This window comes from Marmota marmota, unplaced genomic scaffold (genome assembly GCF_001458135.2).
Source record: "Marmota marmota marmota unplaced genomic scaffold, marMar, whole genome shotgun sequence".
Taxonomy (NCBI): Eukaryota; Metazoa; Chordata; class Mammalia; order Rodentia; family Sciuridae; genus Marmota; species Marmota marmota.
The window spans coordinates 5,121,278-5,141,639 of record NW_026000108.1 but is presented as its reverse complement, the minus strand read 5'-3'; the positions used below and the strand labels follow the sequence as shown (position 1 = coordinate 5,141,639).

Below are 20,362 nucleotides of genomic sequence, written 5' to 3'. Positions count from 1 at the left end.
ACACGGTCTTCACGAAGGCCGTGACCTGCCACCTGCCCACATCTCTCTTTCCCTGAGGAGTGAGCGTGCTGACAACACCCACTTCACAGCAGGGCACGATAATCAACAATATAACCCACAACAGAGGGCGCGGAACGGCACTCAGTGCTAATCACACTTAAATGGCAGTCTTCAGAAACAGAATAGAGCTGACGATGCTTAACTGGCCGCTGGTCCGTTCAGGACACTCGAGCCCCTGCCTGCCCCCACGAGCTACTCCACACCTGGGAGGCCTCCCCCTGCATGTAATTATCACAGTAATAGGTGACACATAAAATTCTAAAGTCCAGGCACAAAGGACCTCAAATTCGTCCTCAAAACAGTTATTACCATAGCTCTCATGTTATGGATCCTCTTCTTCACCCTGAAAGAGTGCAGCCTGCAGGCTTAATGACAATTTAGAATTGCAAAGATAAACAATCCAATATACGGTGACGTTCAGGATGCCCTTAATTGAAATATGCAATTTTTTCCCCTACTGCATCTTCATTCAAACATGCACTTCTGTTGTTTGAAAGAAACACTAATGTCATTAAACTGTGGCCCCCGCCATTGACCAGAAGATTCACAAGTTCCCCACGGTCTCTCCCCAGAGGCAATGCCCTGGAGCTGCCTGGGCTGAGAGTTGCAGGCTGCTGACCTACAATGCACCCCACTTGGTCCTCAGCCCACCCAGGGCATAGACCGGCCGGGCGCTCATGGCCCATCTGCAGCTGGAGGAAACGGTGGCTTTAGAAGGTGCCGGTGCCTCCCGACCCCTCCTGCACTCACCAGGCTGTGGGACTGCAGGATCTGGCCGCAAGCCGCCTGGCTCAGTGTCTCCAACTCCCTCAGCTCCTCCAGCAGCAGACCTTGGATGCTGAGCAGGGCGGTGAAGGCCGACAGGGTCTCGGTGGCCCGCGCCGCCTTCTGGAACTGCACAGCAACCAGCGACTCCGCGAAGCGTCCCTCCTGGGCCTCCAGCCGCTGCACCCTCTCCCGCAGCAGCTCCCCTCGCACCTGGGGGACCAGCAGCACCAGAGGGCAGTGAGCCGAGGGACGGGAAGGAGAGCCAGCAACCTCACAGAGACCAGAGCCGTCCCACAGAAGCACGGGAATCTACAAGAGCCACCGAGAAGTGTCCAGCTTCTGAGGACCACGCCTGTCCTTCATGCTGTACTTACCACCCTCGAGGGTGAGCGGGGCGTGCTGCCGTCGGCTCAGACCCTCCGTTCACTCTCCCTGCGCAGCTCCCAGGCCCCTCCACCCTGTGCAGAGCCTGGCACCTGCCTGACTGAAGTGCCCGCCATGCTCTCTTCCTTTGGTCTCCAGCTCCTGACCGGCCCCTTGGGCATCCTCACTTCTGGGAGCAAGCGCCTGTCCTGCTCTTCTCTGCTCGTCCCTCCAGCTCCTCCTCCCCTTGGGGACACTTGCTAGAGGCAGGGCAGGCTGCACCCGGAGCTCTGTACGTGTCCAGCCAGCAGACCCGACCATGGCCACTCGGCTACAGTCCCTCAGCGTCCACCTGTCTTCTCTTCTGTCAAGGCTACAGGTGTGACATCAGTGCCTCTCACCTCACCCGAGCCCTAAAAGGCAGGCTGCACTCTGTGCACCCCACTCTCTGCAGGAGGAGCAGAAGTGTGACCCGGAAAAAAAGCTGCACAGGCACCGTGGCTCCTCAAAGTCACCATGACCCAAAGAAAGGCGCACGCCCGCGTCCACGGGGGACACCCGGACAAGGAAAACGCGGTCCACTCAGCCTACCCAGGAAGAGAATCCCGACCTCGGTAGAGACAGACCTCGAGGACACCAGGCTGTGTGACGTGAGCCAGTCCCAAAGGACAAGTGCTGCATGACCCCCCATCTGAAGTCCCTGGGAAGTCAGATGCATAAAGGCACTGGGGACGGGGCAGGAGGAACGGTGGACACTGTATGATGCATATGCAAGACGGAAAGTTCTGGAGTGGGATGGTGATGACACTCATGTGCGAGGGTACCTGGTGCCTCGTGAGGATTGAGCCTGGAGTGTCCCCAAAGGCTCCTGTGTTGCAGGTTGGGCCCCAAGGCAGCAGGGATCCGAGGTGGGGCTTTGGGAAGGTGATGGGATCCTGAGGGCTCTGCCCCCGTCAGTGGGTGGACCCATTGATGCATCACCTGAATGAGTGGACTGTTGGAGGTGGAGGGAATGCAGGAGGCAGGACCTCACCGCAGGAAGAGAGTCCTTCAGGAAATGTCCTTGGGGACCATATCTGGTTCCCAGCCTCCCTCTCCCTCTTTCTCTGCTTCCCAACCACCAAGGTGGGCAGCACCTCTCTACCACGCCCTCTCTTCCACAACGCTCTGCCTTATCACAGGTCCACAGCAATGGAACCAGCTGACCATGGGCTGAAACCTCTGAAACAGAGAGCCAAAATACCTCTTTCCTCCTTTGTTTTTCTCAAGTATTTTGTCACAGCAATGGAAATCTGACTAATACAAGTGAGCTGTACATTTAAAAATGATTGAATAGGTGTGTTTTGTGTGAAGTTAATGTTTCAGCACAATAAAAAGATGAGCAAGAAATGGACGAGCTGTCTCCTTCATCATGCACCCGCATGAGCTCAGTTTTACAGGTTACACCGTATGGTCTCGATTTCCCTCTTGGGTGAGCAAGCAGAGGTCCAAGTCTTACAAGGGCCAGTCTCCTACAGAGATGCAGGGCAGAATGAGGTGGCCACAGGGCTAGCTGGAGTTCTGTTTATGCAAATGTAAACTTAAAATGTGGGGGAACAATTAGCTCTTTGTGTATACCATAAGAACAACATGGACTACAAAATTTAAGATATTCCAAAATCCTTTTTGCTTCCTTGGAAAGCTTAATTTATTCATTCCAGACTATGAAATTATGTCTCTAGAGAGGGTTCAAGTCCTTGTCTAAAAGGACTCCTAGGAAAGGACAGATTTGCATTTCTATGAGGTTATTAAGGACAGGCTTCATTAAATATTCAAGCATCTGAAATAATAATTCATTCGCTGAACAATCTCCTGCTAAATTCCCTTATTTTAAATTGGAAGCTTGACCAACTTCCTACCAGTTTTCCCTGCAGCACGTGGAGCTCAGAGGAGGAATCCCAGGTATGCCCTGAGACCCCGCCAGCCAGCAGAGCCACGGGGACTCCGGGGATTCGTTGAAGTCACAGTCCGCAGGTCTGGAAGCCCATGCAACCGGATGCAAGGGCCAGCCAGACAGAGGCTGAGTCAGGTCAGCCTCAGCACCATGAGGAGCTCAGAGGAGGGGGCTCAGGCGGGTCTCCAACCGGGAGGCCCCCAGGTTCGGCACACAACCTGCAGAGAAGGGGCCCCTCAGGCCTCGGGCTCCCAGAGAGAGGAGGAGTTGACCGCGCCCACCCCCTTAATCCCACCCATCCCATAACACCCGGGGGGAACAGGGGGCCGGAGGGAGAGTCCAGTGCCTGCCACGGAAAGTCAGGCCAGCAGAGGCCACATCAAGGTTCCCGCGTCCACCAGCTGGAAGAGGGGGCTGAGCCACGCTCCGTGAGCACCGCTGCGGCTGGAGGGTCCCTCTCCAGGCGGATCCTCCCCTCAGTGGCTCTAGGTGCCCAGACGAGGTGGGAAGGCAGGCGGGAAGTGAAGAAGACCCTCCCGCGTCTTCCATCGGGAGGACAGCGGACCTGTGAGGTCCCCTGCATCAATGTTTGTGGAACAACATGACCTTGCTCAGGGACCATCACTCCACTCCCATTCAGATTCAGGATTATTCACTTCTGCTCCTGGAAAGACTCGACCTCCCGCCCTCACCGCGATCAGAGCACAAATGTCACACAATCGAGGGGCATCTGCCTGGCCACCTGGAGTTTAAGGCTGGTCTGCCGTCTCTTCCCTGCAAGAAACCACATACCACCCAACCAGCTGTGTGACCCAGCCAAGGTGTTCAACCTCTCTGAGCCTCAGGTTTGTGTGTGAAAAGGAAACAAAAGAGCAGGAGGTACCCAGTGAGCACCAGATGAGCAGGAGCTGCCAGTCCCCTCACTGCATCATTGCCGTTAGCACCACCTTGACCCTTAATAAAGAGGACCTCTCTAAAGTCGAGCCAGGAAAGACGGGAAGAATGGCTCGCAATATTGAGGGACTTTCCCCCTCTAGAAGGGGAGGTTGTGGTTGTCTGTTTCTGATCACAAAATCCAGTACGAGGTACAGAAAGGTCAACACTGGAGGTGGCTGATGACAAAGGGACTTACAAGGAGCACCTACTGTGTTAAGAAGGAAAGGAAGGGTGGGCGCAGAGGGAGCAGAATCTAAAAGCCAGAAATTGGACGTCCGAGTGGAAAGGAACTGGATGGACACCCAGAGCCAGTCCCCCCCGGGTGGGGGCACAGAGAAGCAACAGGACCCACACCGCAGGATCCCCGCCTTAGAAACTGCACCATCAGGTGCACCTAGCAGTGCTGGGAAAGGAGAGGGCGGCCAGCTAACCAGGGAGCAGGCCCCCGGAAGTCCCCCCCACCTCCATCCACAGCCCCTGCCCTCCCTGCCCAGCAGACAGCTGGGGTTTGCTCTTTGGGAGTCTGACCCAGGAGGAGGAGACCAGGCTCATCTGGTGGCAGAGGCCCCACGCTGGAGACTGGGCTGAGAGGCCTCCATCCCCAGCTCTCTCCCCACTTGGCTCCGCAGGAGCTGGGCAGCCAGGCTCTGCCGTGTAGGCAGGAGGCTGCAGTGGCCCTCGTTCAGGAACCCAACTAGCCTGAAGGCACTAGGTCTGAAGGCACTGACCTCGGGGTTCCCCAACAGAATGGCCCAGTCTCATCACACCAGAGTGAAGGTCACAGTCTATGAGCCCCACTTGGAGGCCTAGAGACTCCTGACAGCTTTTTACTACCCCATTCTTAAATATGAGCAGACCACCAAGGAGGACCACAAGCCTGGGAAAACTTCTAATGAACACAGAAGTGAATACCTAGGAATTAAAAAAGAAAATCATTCTCAGAAAGAGGTAGAACGTTAAATGAGCCTTAAAACAACAACAAAAAAACATGTTCTTTTTTTAAAAATGGGCTTAAATTTTTTTAAGTTGACAATGGACCTTTATTTTATTTATATGCACTACTGAGAATTGAACCCAGTGCCTCACACATGCTAGGCAAGTGCTCTACCACTAAGTCTCAGCCCCAGCCACAGCCCTCATGGTCTTTTTTAAGGAAGAGAGTATGGAGGGTGGGTGCTCTTGAAGATTTAGAAATTGAAAACAGAAGAGAAAAACTCAAAGGTTTGTAAGACCTTTGAATGTCTCACAAGTAAAGCAAAGGACAAAGAGAAGGAAAACAGTGAAAGAGGAAAATGAAGGAAAAGAGATCAGCATCTGGATATTCAGAAGGGGAGGAATCCTTAATACAATTGAAGGAAGTTTCCAGAATCCCAAGATGGGTTAGACTGATGTCAAGCACAGGGCAAAACAGAAGCATTTTCAGTCTTGCAAAAGTTCAAAGTATTAACTCCTTTCCTAGGAAACTAACAGAAGATGTGTTTCATTATAACAAAGAAGAAATTAGAAAAGAGAAGGCTGAAGAGGGTTGGCAGCATGACCCTAAGGTGGCAGCAGTGCAGAGGCACAGAGAGATGTCCTCATGGAGATGCGATTAATAGAGGTGATGGTCCTGGTGGGAAGTCTGGCCAGCTGTCAAGAAGTGGACCGAATTTTGGTGGTAAGTAGGGAAAAGTAACCAAAGAGAAACTAAAGGATGATAGTAACTCCAAGAAAAACAGAAAGCTAACGCAGAAATGAAGAAGACCCCAGTTTGCTCTGTGATTCACCTGTGGATAACATTCAGGTGGTCATAATAATAGAAAATGTAAATGCTGATCTAACTATGTCAGGGCATGTGGGGTACAGGTTGAGAAGACTCAGAGTAAATCTTCACCTTCCACAAAGGAGAGCAAATAGGTCATCCTTTTTTTTTTTTTTTAGTTTTTTTCCTTAGTTGTTGATAGATCTTTATTTTATTTATTTATACGTGGTGCTGAGAATCCAGGCAAGTGTGTTACCGCTAAGCCACAGCCCCAGCCTGCAAATCAGTAATCTTAAGGTGGAGATCCAACAGCAAGACAAGCGTGTTAGAGACACCAAGGTCAAAACATCAAGCAAAAAGTTAGGAACTATTAACTTGAGGAGTCAACAATACGTGTGTGTGTGTTGGGGGGAGTGGCTCTTTTTTAGCCCAAGCTTTGTAGAAAGAGGCATTTGACTACTTACAGGAGGGTTGATGAAGACAGAAGGGAACATTTTAAATGAACAACCAATGGAAAGTAGGAAAAGGGCCATCACGTCCAACCACCCGGGGACAGCCCGTCGTCTTTAGGAACGTGAAAGGTAGAACAGATCAGAAAGGCGAGCTGAGGTCTGACCACCAGGCCCCGTGGCCAAGAGGCGGGCAATGGGAAGCCACAGACTCTCAAAAGGGAGCTTCAGGGCGGGGAGCTTGCGGGGGACGAGGGGGACAGTGTGAGCAGAGCCCTGTGGAACCTCGGCCGTCTCTGTGGATGGGGGAATGTCCCCTCCCCTGCCTAGGTGGTCCCTGCTCACGGCACCTTTGTGTCCCAGCTTTAGGAGGCCTGGCCCTCCATCCCCCTCTAGTCAGGCACCTCATCCTCCTGCTCCATCCTGCTGAAGTCAGAGCAGTGTGAAGAGCGGTTCTGACTGTGCCAGCCGCCTCTGCAGACTCGCCCAGGCAGCTGCCCAGACTATGGCAAGCGGAGGGCCACGTGCAGGCAGTGGAGTCTGGGACGTGGATACGATGGGCGGATGGGCGGTGGCTGTGGTGGGCGTGCTGTCCAGACAGGAGGAAGATCATCAGAACAAGACCAGAAATAATGGGCGAGTGGGGAATGCAGTCGTGTGATTCCGGCTCCTGGAGAACAGGGATGAGGAATCTGTTCAGACAGCAGGAGAAGCACACCCAAGACAGGCCCAACGTCCTTCCATTCTGGATCCACCAAACCACTCTGCTGGTGCAGGAAGCAGGTGGCTGCGCTGTGCTGTGCTGTGGGCTCTGCTCTGCCACCCGCCCGCTGTGTGGCCTGGGAGGAGCCTGCGACCACCCTGAGCCTCACCTCTTCACCCAACAGAGGCAGCTGGTCCACCTCCCTCCCCGTGGAGGGCTGCGGAGGCTCCAGGGACCTTGAAATATCGAGGGGCTGAAGACAACTTGCCGGCTGAGGGCTGAGCTGCCAAGCCACTGTCGAAGGCAGGAGGATGCTTGTGTCAACAGGGAGTCCCCAAGCTTCAGCTTAAGCAAGAAGCAGAAACAGACCACAGACAGATGACAGAGTTGGAAGGAGAAGAAGAAAGATAGGTCTATTTTCACGGAAAGTCAGAAAACAAGCCACGCAGCTGTGCCGCAGACCTGCTCCGCCGTGGGCTTGGCCTGACACTGAGGTGGGGGGAAAACATGTCCTATGTCCCCATCAAGGTCTTCAACAAACCGGAGCTTGGCCAGGGCCATCTGAGCAGGAGGTTCCATCCAATAGATCTGGCCAACCAACTCCACCGGGGAGTCTCCCAGGCCAGGTAGGCAGGTGACCCTGTCCCCCAGCCCTCCCCAGGGCCTGCGTGGTGTCCACTTTACCTCAGGATGTCTGCGCTCTCTGGGGCAGTCCCCTGCCTCCTGGGGCCTGGCTCCCCACCCACCAGAAAACACTTAGTCTGTCTGAGGACAAAGGAAGTCGTTTTTCAGATGGGCCTAGGATAAAGCCACGAGGAAGCCCCAATCCACTTCAAAGTCGATCGCACCCATACTTTTTTCTCTAAATAATGCATAAAATTAAAAGCCAGGGATGAAAGGATGGGTTAGAAATGCGGCTTCTGGCCAGGATGGAATAGCAGTGAACAGATTTACTCTCCACCTTAAACTACCAGGATCTTAGGAAAAGTCTAGGCCAGAAAACGGCAGCTCAGGGCCAGGTGGGCTGCACAACTGCCCGCTCTGCTCAGAGGCAGCGGAGGGAGGCAGGAGCTCAGGGGAGCCCAGTGGCTCTGCAGATTCAGGAAACCAGAGTCAAGTCTGGGGGCCGCTGTGTCCACAGTCTGCGGAGCAGAGCCCCACAGGGGAGGGAGCTGCAGCTCAGGCAGAGCTACCACAGGCCCGGGAGGAGCCGCCAGGAAGCACAGGCCAGACATGGCTGGCACTTGTGTCGCCTCTCGTCGGAGTGCAGACCTCACACACAGGTGTCACCGGGGCCCATCAACCTGTCAGCTGTTCAGAAAGCGGGCGGCCAGGAGGCCCGCACTGGTCTGCCCGTCCCTCTCTGTCCCTCCCAAATTCACCCACGGCCCTGGATTCTGGGTGGAGCTTCAGACTGGCAGTGGATTTTCTGAAAGCAGAGGCAGACTTGCAGGGGTGAGGGACAAGCTGCGCCTCTGCACCCATGAACCCCAGAGGGGCCCGGCCCAGGGAAGGCATACAGCCGTGCTCCCAGCAGGAGGAGGAAGAGCCGGGGCAGGGCAGGCTGGGAAGGAGAAGCAAAGGAACATGGGAGGAAGGGTGGGGCAGGGGGGACAGAGAGTCCCCGAGAGTCCTCCCAGGAAGGTGACGCCCTCCAGCCCCCAGCTCACTGCTGCACAGCAGGGCAAGGGGGACGGCGGCCAGCGGTTCACCCCAGCCCTGGCCATCACTGGTGGTGGGTGAACCGTCCTCCTTCCCTCCCCAGACCCCACTTCCCCTCAGCCACACGGAGGAGTCCAGACAAGGGGGTGTCAATCCAGGGCTAAGGGTGGACTGGTGCCTGCAGATTCCAGTCAAGGAGGGGCCCCAACAGTGTTCCCAGCATGCTCTGCTGCCCCAGGTGAACCAGAGACCAGAGCGGCCCTGGAGGCACCCCATTCCCACAGGCTTCCTCCACGGGTCTCCTGGGCAGCTGTCAGAGGACCTGGCGCCATCTCCACCGCTGCACAGACTCTGAGGACCTCCCTCCCCTGAAATGTGACCCTGAGGGTTGATTTTAGTGCCACCTGGCTTGTGCTAACGGATGCCCAGAGTGTTGTTTCTGGAAGCGTCTGTGAGGGTGTTTCTGGGTGACAGCAGCATGGGAATTGGGGGACTAAGCAAATAAGACCCTCCCCAGTGTGAGCAGGGGCCGTCCAGCCTCAGGAGGGCCCAGCAGAATGGAAGGGAGGGGGAAGGGGACCCTGGGCCTTCCGCTGAGCAGGGCCGTGGTTTCTTTGCCCTGGGAGACGTCGGTACCCCTGGTTCTCGGGCCCTGGACTCTGGACTTACACCGCAGCCCAGGTCCAGGCCTGTGGGCAAGACTCAGCTGACCACTGCCTCGGCTTGCCCAGCTCACAGGGGCGGATCGTGGGCTCTCGGCCTCCACACTTGCCTGAGCAGATCCCCGTAATAACCCTCCTGTCGGTGCCTACAAGGGTGTACACCTGGCTGTTCTGTGTCTGCAGAACCCTGACTGTGACAATGACCTGGCAGCCCCTCAGCGAGTGGGGGCCGTTGCTGCCCTCCACAATCACTCTGCAAAGGAATGGGAGCAAAGTCTACCTGCTGAGCAGGGAGGCCCTTTAAGCTGCCGTCAGGGAGCGCCTGAGGTGGGCACCTGCCAGGTGGGAAGGCAGACTGCAAGGACACCTCTCACTGAAAGGTCACCGCTGATGATGCCCCGGGTCACGTGGCCCAAGGCATCATCATGAGCTGCTCCCCCACCGGTCACAGGCACTTCTGCCTGCTCCTCATGACTGCTGATGGTCAACCCCTAGACCCCGGAAAGGAGCCACTGACCGCGCCCAGAGCAGGTTCTAGGACCCTTCACAGGTCCAGACATTTGCCTTCTGAGACAAGGTACACCTACCTTAAATTTTTTTTTTTTTAATTAAAAACAAAACTAGGCGAGGACACGGACAGAAGACAGGCACAAACACAGCTGCTCCACCCGGCCTGGCTGGGGGCACCTGAACACAGTCCTCTGGGGAGCCCCCAACACAGGCAAAGCGCCGGAGACACGGGCACAGGCAGCCCGTGTGGCGTCCACTCCACGCGACCCCACGGAAGCCCTCTCCTCCCGACCCACCAACAGTGCACCTGCTGCCTACTTGCTCCGCCTGCCGTGGCCACAGCACCTCGATCCTTCCCTGAGGAGCACTGATCAGAGAGACAATTTTAAGTGTTTCTCATCAGGGTCCCCAAATAGAGAGCAGGAGCAGGACCATCTGAATCAGGCTGCACCCAGAGCTCGGGGACACGGTGCCAGGACGTCACTGTCTCCTCAAACACTCAGGGAGCAAATGAGCAGTGCCCGAAGCACTGCTGAAAGGGGGCTGCGCAGGCTGCGGGGAGGGAGGCGCCAGGTGTACAGGGGGACGTCCCGGAGAGGACACAGAGGCAACGCCTAAGGACAGCAAAAGACAGAGCTCCGCGTCCAGGAAGTGACCCGAGAGGCGACTGCAGGAGCAGGCAGAACGCAGCCTGGAGCAGCAGGAGCCCGAGGGTGCGCCGGACACAAGGACCAAACACGGCGATGAGGAGAGGCTGGAGGGAGAGGGGACGTGGGACCACAGCCCAGGACTCACAGGTAAAAAGGAGATGGGGAGAGAGGACAGGCGCAATGCCCCAGGACAGAGCCAGGCATATGACAGGGGGACCAGGGCCACGAGGAGCAGAGCCGGAGGTGACGAGATCTCCCGGCAGAGACCCGGGGAAAGAGGCTCAGATAGAAGGCCCAGGGAGCGGGGAGGGCCCAGGGGAGAGGGGCCACATGTGCAGGATGGTGACTTCCAGAGCACGGTGCTCGGGACAGATGGACGGAGCAGCCCAGGAGAACTCCACACACCTGCCAACGGCCAGCGTCACCTGCTGGGTGCAGAGAGACGCAACCAATGAAGCAGACGCACCCACCTTTTCTACCAGGTCCTCAGGAGCCTGTTCCTCAAAGAGGCGAATCTTGTCTTCAATGCACTTCTTCAAAAGGTCTACCTTGCTTTTACTCTTGGACCGTGGCTTCCTTGCCTTGGACTGTGGGTGGAGAGGGGTCAGAGAAAACACTGGCATCAAGATGGTCACCAGCAAGCTCATGCAGCCCCAGGTCGCCCCAAGCCAAGGGAAGACTCTGGCTCACAGAACTGCCCAACTCCACCTCAGGCCAGCGGGGAGGAAAGACGAGTCTCTTCCTGGATCATGCCAGGTGGTGGCCTCGTGACAAAGCATGCCTGGGAGAAGGTTATTTTACATGGGCACTCAGAGAAGGCCTCTTGGTGGAGGTGACATTGAACTGAGGGGTGAAGAGACTACAGAGCATGCTGCAGGCAGGAGCAATGGCAAGTTCAAGATCATGTGCACTCAAGAGGTGTGGCCCCAGAGGTCTACAATAGCAAGATCAAAATCATGGCACTCAAGGAGGTGTGGCCCCAGAGGTCTACAACAGCAAGTTCCAGATCACATGCATTAAGGAGGTGTGGCCACAGAGGTCTGCAACAGCAAGTTCCAGATCATGTGCAGGATCAGCTGCACCAGACTCATCTGCCCTTGAGACACGCAGGTGGTCACTAAAAGGCAGCTGTCAATCACCATCCCAGTACAAGAGACTCTTCTCCAAGCCCACTGAGCTGAGGTGAGCAACCCTCCTTGGTGCCACTTGCAGAGAGGCCTTTTGTACCCTGAATCAGTCACTGTCCACAACGATGGGAGAAGAGAAGAGAGCCACTTCTCAGGTCAGGTGCCTCCCTTCCACCCGGCACAACATTCAGGAGAAGAGTACAGAAGAGTGTGGCTGCAAACCACGGGCGGCTGCAGGTGGACACTGTACCAACTGGGTAAGGGCATCTGCATGGCCCCAGAGCTGTCCCCAGACCTTGAGGTCACAACAAACCTGGCTATTCCAAGAACAGTAAGACCTACCATGGCTGGAAAGGAGAGGACAGAGGAGAGGAATCTGGGTGGGGGACAGAGACACAGGACCCCGCAGGGTCAGATGCTGCGGAGTAGTGGCCAGTCCCTGCAGTTGAGAGGCCATGATGTCCCGCCTACCTGCAGCTCGGGTGCAGCCAGAGCCTGGTCCAGCTTCAGGACCTCTGCTTCCCGCCAGGAGGTCTGGAATCTCTGCAGCAGGACTCGGGCCCGGATTTTGGGTAGGGCCAAGCTCCTGTCCATCTGGGCAAAGCAGCCGTGGACCTCCTGCCTCATCCTGAGCAGCTCCTCTTCAGACAGTGAGAAGGCCGAGCAGCAGAGCCGCCTGTGGAGGGGACAGTGGCATGTTCCACCAAGAGGAAACGCAGGTGTGGGGTTGGGGTGGGAGCTGGGACTTCACGGCCCATGAACTAAGTCCCTGTGTGGAGGAAACTCATTGCTCCTCTGGGCGTTCAATCCGCAAGCCTTTCCTGGGTGCCTAATGTATGCACTGCTGGGCACAGGGTCACGTGGAGCTGAGACCTAGAGCTCAAGGAGGCAGCCCAAGAGGAGGAATCGGTCTTCTGGCATTCACGCCCGTGACCACAACCTGGCCCCCCTGGAGAAACAGACAAGAAATGAAGCCCTGTCCACCAACCCCAGGCAACAGCACTGTAAGCAGGGGCAAGTGGCACCCAGGACAGGTCGGGGTCAGGGAAAGGGTCCTAAAGGATGGCAACTGTCATTTATCACAAACCTACTCCACGCCACAGACCATGCCAGGCAGTTTACTGCTATGCACTGAATTGTGTCCCTTGGATGTGAATGGGCCATTTGGAAACAGGGTCTTTGCAAATGAAGACCCACTGGAATGGAGTGGACCTGAACTCTGATATAACTGATGTCCTGGTGGGACAGGTGAGGAGACAATCATGCGGGGCAGGAGCCATGTGACAACAGAGGTGGAGGTGGGAGTGACGTGTCTACAGACCAATGCAGAAGCTCAGAGAAGGGTGAGGAACGGCCTCCCCAGAGCCTCAGTGGAGCACGGCCCTCCTGCACCCTGAGTTCACTGTGGCCCACAGAACGGGGAAACAATCATGTGCCTCTGGTTTGAAGCCACCTGGTTGTGGTGCCCCCTTAAGGAGCCCTGGGAATCAGAGACCCTGACCTACATCGTTGCTGATCCTCAACTTACACGAGAGGAGACTGAGGAACATCCCCAGCTTCCTTCTGGCCAGGCCCACAGCCACTCCCAAGGGAGAGTGGCCACCCGCTCACTTTCCCAGCTTCATGGGTCCCAGGGTGGATGTCTGGATGGAAGTCCCTCCTCAACTCGGGAGGGAGCAACCAGGAAGGGGCCTGACCTCTCGCTCCTGCTTCCGACAGGGTGTGTCTGTTTATTCATCCAACCAATCTCTGCAGAGCGACCTGAGTTTCTCCTGTCACTCTGGCGCTGTCAACAGGCTGCATGGGAGTGGCTTTCTGGGAACATTTGCAGAATACTTCCCAGGGAGGCCAGGGCAAGCCTCACATACCTGAATCTCTACATCCTGGCTCACCAGGGAAGTTCTCCTGTGGAAGTGCAGGAGGAGTTCAGGATGTCAGGGGCCCTCAGAGGAAGACAGAAGGCCTGAGGGTCACATCACAGGCCACAGGCGAGGGCCCCGGGGCAGGGCACCCTGTCATGGGGTCCTCACTCCAAGGCCCCCCCCCCCCCGTTTCTAGAGCACTTCTAGTGATGCAGCCCGTCCCTGGCCCTCGCCCCATGCACAGCCTCTCCCACTGTCTGCCGGTTACTGTCCAGAACAAAAGCACCCCACGGGCACCTAGGTCCTATCTCGCACCTTCCAGCAGAATGGCCCCTGTGGCCTGGTCCTGGTCCTCTGCTACCAGGACCAGAGAATATAGAAAGACAGGAGGCAGGTCTTTGCCCTGGCAGTTAAAATCAGATTAGAAACCTAGGAAAGGAGTATCAAGACACACTTTCCCTAGCAAAAAACAGGCCTCCTTCTTAATCCCAACTCTGGCTGAAGAGGCTCACAGCAACCCCGTCTTGTGTGCAGATGGGAGGCTCATAAACCGTGTCTCCAAACAATGGTACCAAGCCATCGTTACACAACGCCATGGAAACTAAGGCCGCAGCCCCTGGGACCTTAAATAAGCCACACGTATGAGCAGCTCACGCCGCGGTCACTGTGGGTTAACCCTCTTTAATCCTCGGAAAAACCTTGAAGAGTCCCGATAGCCAAGCCACATTTCTCTTTCCCCGCTGGTGGCTAACTCAGTGGCAGTTTTAGTAATGGTCCCTGCAAAATGGACCCAAACGAAATTGAAGAAAATGACCACCAAGTAATGGGAACATCAAGTCTAATTCAAGGGCTGCACAGAGTCCAAAGCCAGCTGGACGAGCAGAGGCCTGGGCGGCATCAGTGCTGCCAAGGGCCACTCACAGTGCTGCCAAGGGCCCGTAAGGGTCTGATTTGTGTGGCTTGGAGAAGACGGCGTCTCGGCTCCCGTGTCAGGAAAGTAATAACTAATGAAGATCAGGGAATCAATGAAGCCAGGAGCACAAGAGAGAGGTGGGAAGAGCGGAGTCACTCACTGAAAACCAGATGACATCACTCGGCATGAACACCTGGGGACCGACTCCCCACAGCAAGGTCGGTGCTAGGGAGGAGGACTGGGAGGGAAGGGGCATTAAGTCCTTCAGGTCAGCAAGATCCTGCAGATGCTCGGCCACCTGACACCTGTCCAAGGGTCCCCACATAGAGACAGGCTCTTACATAAACATTCGCTTCACGTGTTAACCCACCTGATAGCATCAAGTGCTATAAATTATTTAATACTGTCATCCCTGTTTCATAGGCAAGAAAGACGAGACCCAGAGAAGTTAAGTAACTTGTCCACCCACACAGCTGGTGGTGGGTGCTGGAATTTAAAGCCTGGTCTTTTGTTCTACATCACCTGCATCTCTTTCCACACTGGTCATATTTGGGGCTCCGAGGGTTTCCAATGTCCACCAAAATCTTTGTGGGTCTAATATGCCACGCATGCCTCCCTCCTGGGCTGAGCTAAATCTCAGTCTGCACAAAGAACCAGCAGATGACTGGGGCAAGCAGAAGACTCCCCAACCAGAGCCGGCTCCAGCTGGTCCTGACACTGGGTCTCTCCGTGTGGCTGGAAGACACCGTGCATGGTTCATGCACTGGTTTCCAGTTCCTCGGCAGGAGTGCTGGTCAGCTGTGACCAGCAGTGTGTCCCACTCTGGAGTGGGAGTCCTCGTGGTTCTGGTATCAATAAGAACCAGTGGCCCAATGAGCCAGCCAATGAAGGAGCAGGGGAAATATGGTGCGGCCAGGTGTGAGAACTGCACCCATGGTCCAATGCCAGTGCTGCCTGAACACTTGGGGGAGACCACAGGGCGGCCATGACCTCACCTAGCCTTCTCCCCACTCTGCAAGCTCCCCTCACCAAACCACACTTCTTATGGAAGGGAGGGGGCAGTCTACTTCTCCTTGAGCAGTGGGCCGGGCCCTGCCAGTCCACTGAACCACCCACACTCCCAAGGCACCCAGGGCCCCCGGTCCCCAGAACCCTCCTCCCCTGGCCCCGCCGTCCACCCCGCGAGCTGTGAGTCTGGGTGGCAGAGCACACTCATCTGCTGGGTCGGTGCCCTGTGCTGGGCCACCCTAGGCACCGCAGCCTGGGCTCCCGCCTCAGCAGCTGGGTGGAGGGCAGCGGTGGGGGCAGAGGGGGCCTGCAGGGCCACTCACAGGAAGATCAGGCGCTCCCAGCACCTCAGCTCCGCCTGCTCCTCCACCGAGGCCTCCGGGGCGTCCTCCTGCAGCCTCTGCCTCACGCTCCGGATGCCCTCCTGGCCCCGCTCCCTCTCCTCGGCCTCCAGCTGCGCGGCGCGGGCGGCCAACTCCTGGCCATGCTCCTCCAGGATCTGCTGCAGGAAGAGCCAGGGCACGCTGCGCTTGAGCAGCTCCTGCGTCATCCCCGAGCTCTGCAGGCGCCGCAGCGCCTCGGTGGCCTTCTCCGACAGCGCCAGGNGCCAGGGTCAGGGCCCGCAGGTCGTCCAGGGCGGCCTGGTCCAGGCCCTCCTGCAGCTCCTCCAGGGCGGCGCTGTGCTCGGCCACCATGCTCCTCCACTGGCCCAGGTACTGGCCGGCGTCTTCAGCAGCCCGGAGGGCTTCTCCGGTGGACAGCTGCTGTCTCCGCTGCTCCTTGTGCTGGCAGGAAGGTGACAAAGGACGATCAAATGGGGGCAGGGTGGTAGGCACAGCCCTCTGGGAAAACACTTCGGAAATTTGAGGCAGAGGACACGGAAGGTTTAGCGACTCCCCACTCCTCCCCGACAATCTCATATTTGAGAAATTATCCTGCAGAAGAGCAAAGGAACGACGTTGGAAACTTCATGTTTGATGTTCACTGAACAAGACTTATTGAGTAGGTAAAGTCAAGAGGCCGGCCGTCTGGGTTTCAATCCTGGCTCCTCCATTACAAGCCGAGCGACCTGAATGAGGATCAGTGCCTCCACATCCTGCTCTGTAAAACGGGGATGTAATGGGACCTACACACGGTGTGGCTGTGACGATTATGAGTGGCCTGATACGGCACAGCCTCAGGAAAGCCCCTGGTGCAGATCTCAGAGCCATGACCACACCCCAGGCCAGGCCGGAACTGCACATGGTGATGTTATAAGGAAAAAGCCAACCTGAGAGCCACGTGAGAGGGCTCCAGGAGGAGTCAGAAGGGCCCTGGGGAGAAGGACGCCAAGCGGACACGAAGGGGGAGGCTTCGCCGTGCTCAGGTTAAGAAATGGGAACAAGAGGCCGGGGAGAAAGAACCGAGGGCATGCGGGCCTCGTGGCGGGAAGCCTGACGGGAGTGAGATGCCCACGGGTGTCCTTATCAGGTGTCTACAGCTGCTCTCGTTCTACTTGACCAGAACATGAGGCGGCCTGCCTTCTGCTCACGGTTCCTGGTGACCAGAGAGGGTCCACTCCTTCCTTCTCCTAAGGAAGGCCCCTGTGTGTCTGGCAGTGTCCTCAGCACAGGGAACACGACAGCAGAGTCTGCTCTGTGACGCTCCATCCTAACCCTGGGTCACTCAGCCCGCAGAGGACCGGGAGGCTCTCTCCTGGGGTCTGCAGTCCTTCTTCTAGTCACTAGCCCTGGCTGGACCAGGCCTTCAGAGCTGGGGCTCGGGCCTGTTGTGGTCCTTTAACCTGCGGCTCAGAGAACAGGCGGCACCCCGATGGCGTACACTGCAGTGATGGAGGCCGGTCCCAGGCTTCGCGCGGGGCCCAGCACTCGGTAATAAAAGGCCTCATCGTCCTCGTCACTCACACCAGCCGCCACTTCCCTCCCCACGCAGACATGGCTAGTCAACCACGGCTCTCTGATGTGCCACCGTAAAGCGGCACCCCAAAAAGTCACCACCAATCAACTGCAGATGGCACAGGCACTGTGCCCAGGCGCCCTGCCCGACCGAGGGTGGACGGCAGCCGTGACCTGGTGGTGTTGGCAGGGGTTGCCCGAAGAGGAACAGCGCAGCACCTGACGTACCTTCTGAAGCAACTCTCGCCTTCTCTTGGTCACCAACTTTTGGTGGAGCTTTTTCTTTTCCTGCTTTAAGTCGTTTTCCAACTTCTGTTTTATAGAAAAGACTTCCGTCTGAGCCCGCTCCAGGAGCACTTCCATCTGGTCTTCGTCCAGGTACCCCGCCCTGGGGAGAGAGACCAAAGCCCGTGAACCCTGAGGTGGCCGGGGCTGAATGTGCGGCTCCTCATTGGTTTGGTTCGGATCAGAGAAGCCTTTACCCTCCAGAAGGAGCACCGGCGGCTGAGACGAGACTGAAACACCAGCTGACCAGCCCACCAAGGTCAGGGTCAGGTGGACGGGCGGGAAAGCTCAAGGCAGGACAGACTCAGCTGTGAGGGCAGGAATGGCGGGAGTTCCGGGGCAAGCAGCCATCGCAGGGCCAGCGGGGCGGGGAGTTTCCCAAGAGGAGACGGTGGACCAGGAATCCCATGTGTCAGCAAGGACAGTCAGTCCAGGAGACGAAGGCCAACGAGAGTGGCCAGATCACACAGGCTCGCGGGTGCACGGGCTGCGGTCTTTCCAGAGGACGTCAGCCGTGAACAGGTGGACTCAGCCAAGGTCACAGAAATTGAACTGCCACTGTGGCGGGCTAAGCCCTGGGACCCGAATTCAAGAGCTGAGCCGTCCTGAGGGCTTCCCAGGAACAGGCGCCACCACTGAGGACCAGGGGGGCAGTTTGGGCCCTTCCCCTCCGTCCCTCAGTCGCCCCCTCACCACATGACACCTTCTGCCGCGACGTGAGGTGGCCCTCACCACACGCCATGAGCCAGATAAAGCTTCCAGCCCACTGTCTACCTGGCCGTGGCCCTCTGTCCAGCAGCAGAGGGCCCTCCGTCGTGTGGTGACATCATCCAGGATGCTGACTCATGAAGAAGAGAAGGCCAGGAGGGAGGAACACGTCCCTTCAGCCTCACACTGTAGAGCACACACCCCACCCTGCTCCAGCCCCTGGCTGGAGCTGACACCTGCAGCTCCGGGGTTCTCCAGCCTCCACCTTGGATTGATTACGCCCCCAGCTCTCCTGGGTGTCCAGCTTGCAGAGGGCAGGTGGTGGGACCTCCCTGCTCCATGAGCACGTGAGCCAATTCCTACACCCAGTCTCCCATGGTCTCCAGTGCTTCTGCTACTGTGAGTAACAATCTGTTACTGACTGTGACAATCTGCTCCCAACACCACCTCTACTCCAGTCTGTCTGCACCCCAGGGCTGGTCCCCAGCCAGCACAGGACAGACCCTCAATGGACGCATCCTGAGGCAGTGACCTGGTAAAGGCACGGGCACTACACATTTCAGAAATCTCGACAACAGTCCTTCAAAATAGAACTTAAAAACCAGAGGCAAGACCTGGATCCCCAGCAGCTGCTCACCAAGGACACCCAGCTGTCGGGCCTTCAACTCAAGGCAAGAAGGCTCCCTTCACTGGAGCGCAGATTAACCAGGCATGTGGAGCCCACTGCAGGGATCATCCATCAGCATCTTGAGGTGGGGGTGTTCACATAATCTGCACCTCACAGAATCCTCTTGCACCAGAACAGGAAGCTGTGAAGTCCTAGTAAAATGACCCAAGTCACAGAACCCATTGCTAAGCCACAAACTGTGGTAAGAAAGCCAACCTCACAGTCACGTTCCTGTTCACTTCAGAGCTTCTCATATCCCAAAGAGAGCACATCTCATGGTTCACGAGTAAGCTGCCTGAAAGAAAAGCCGAGCAGGATGCCAGAGAGGGGTGATCCCACGTGGAGACCGCTGCCCACCACCGTTCACCTGACCACGTGGAGCCCAGGTGCTGCTGAGAGAAACTAGTCAAACCAAGAGAAGCATCTCTGGGCCTTTACACTTCACGCCAAAGACAAATGCTAATGCCAGGGCGCACCAGGGCCCGGGTGGGCTGTTCCCCGACCACCCCATGGTCAACCTGACCTCCTTCATCTTTTTCTCCAGAAAATGGAGCTGGAGATTTGCTCCACGATATCCAGGATGGGGGGACACGTAGCTCCACCATGACTGGCAGCAGGTTGGTACCTGAGGAAGCAGAAGGATGGGCACGCGGGGGTTCATCACACGACTCATCTGCCACGTGTGCTTTAAAAAACAGTATGACGCCCGGGGTTTTTACAACTGAGGGCTGTTTTTAAGAACAAGTAGAGTGACCTTTGCATATTATGAGCAAATGGAAAGGGAGCCACTGGATGGGGCAGGTTGCTTGGGGCGGGGCTAGCCTGGGGGCGGGGCTGGGCGAGGCTGGGGCGGGGCTCACCTCTCATGTTTCTGGATGAGCTGGGTCGGCTGTGCAGCTGCGGTGCTCAGAAGGCCTTGCACTCGGGTCTCCATGCACTGCAGGTTCTGAACCAGGTACTCCCTGTGGCCAAACCTTTTACTTAGATGATACCTCTTAGTAGCCTGGAAGAAATCCATCAGCTCTTCCACATTCTCCTGTTTAAAAAAGAAAAAAAAAAATTTTTTTTTGAAGTATGTCTCATTAAACGTTAGGAAAAATTATTGTCAAAATATTAATTTTCCTGTCAGAAGAAAGCAGAGGAACAGAAGCAGTGATTGACACCTTTATCTTCCTCACTTGGGACAAAGTCATATGCCAACCAGAGAGCTATGAGACATGCACTAGACCTGGCCGCCAAGGGCAGTCAGCGCGGCGGCCCGCGCACCAAGCAGGATGCACATTCATGGCTTGGGCTAAGCATCCTTCCGCCACCACCAGGACCCTGCAAAAGCTCTGGTGAGTCAGCCGCCAGCCCACCCCCAGGGCACCCCACCGATGCAGGCGACACCCTCGGGCAGGCACGGGGCACATGGTGGCAACACAACCCTTCATCCCAGCATGAACAAATCCACACGCAGG

The 20,362-nt window shown here is 56.6% G+C and overlaps 1 protein-coding gene across 1 annotated transcript in view; it reads right to left on the bottom strand.

The window, feature by feature from the left end:
- Positions 1-20,362, bottom strand: part of Evc2 (EvC ciliary complex subunit 2) — a 90,252-nt gene that overhangs the window by 14,778 nt on the left and 55,112 nt on the right. Inside the window, 7 exon segments of the mRNA XM_015481940.2 lie at positions 811-1,038; positions 10,908-11,024; positions 12,036-12,240; positions 15,671-15,957; positions 15,959-16,132; positions 17,471-17,630; positions 19,763-19,938. Of these exon segments, the coding sequence (XP_015337426.1) occupies positions 811-1,038; positions 10,908-11,024; positions 12,036-12,240; positions 15,671-15,957; positions 15,959-16,132; positions 17,471-17,630; positions 19,763-19,938 (1,347 nt within the window).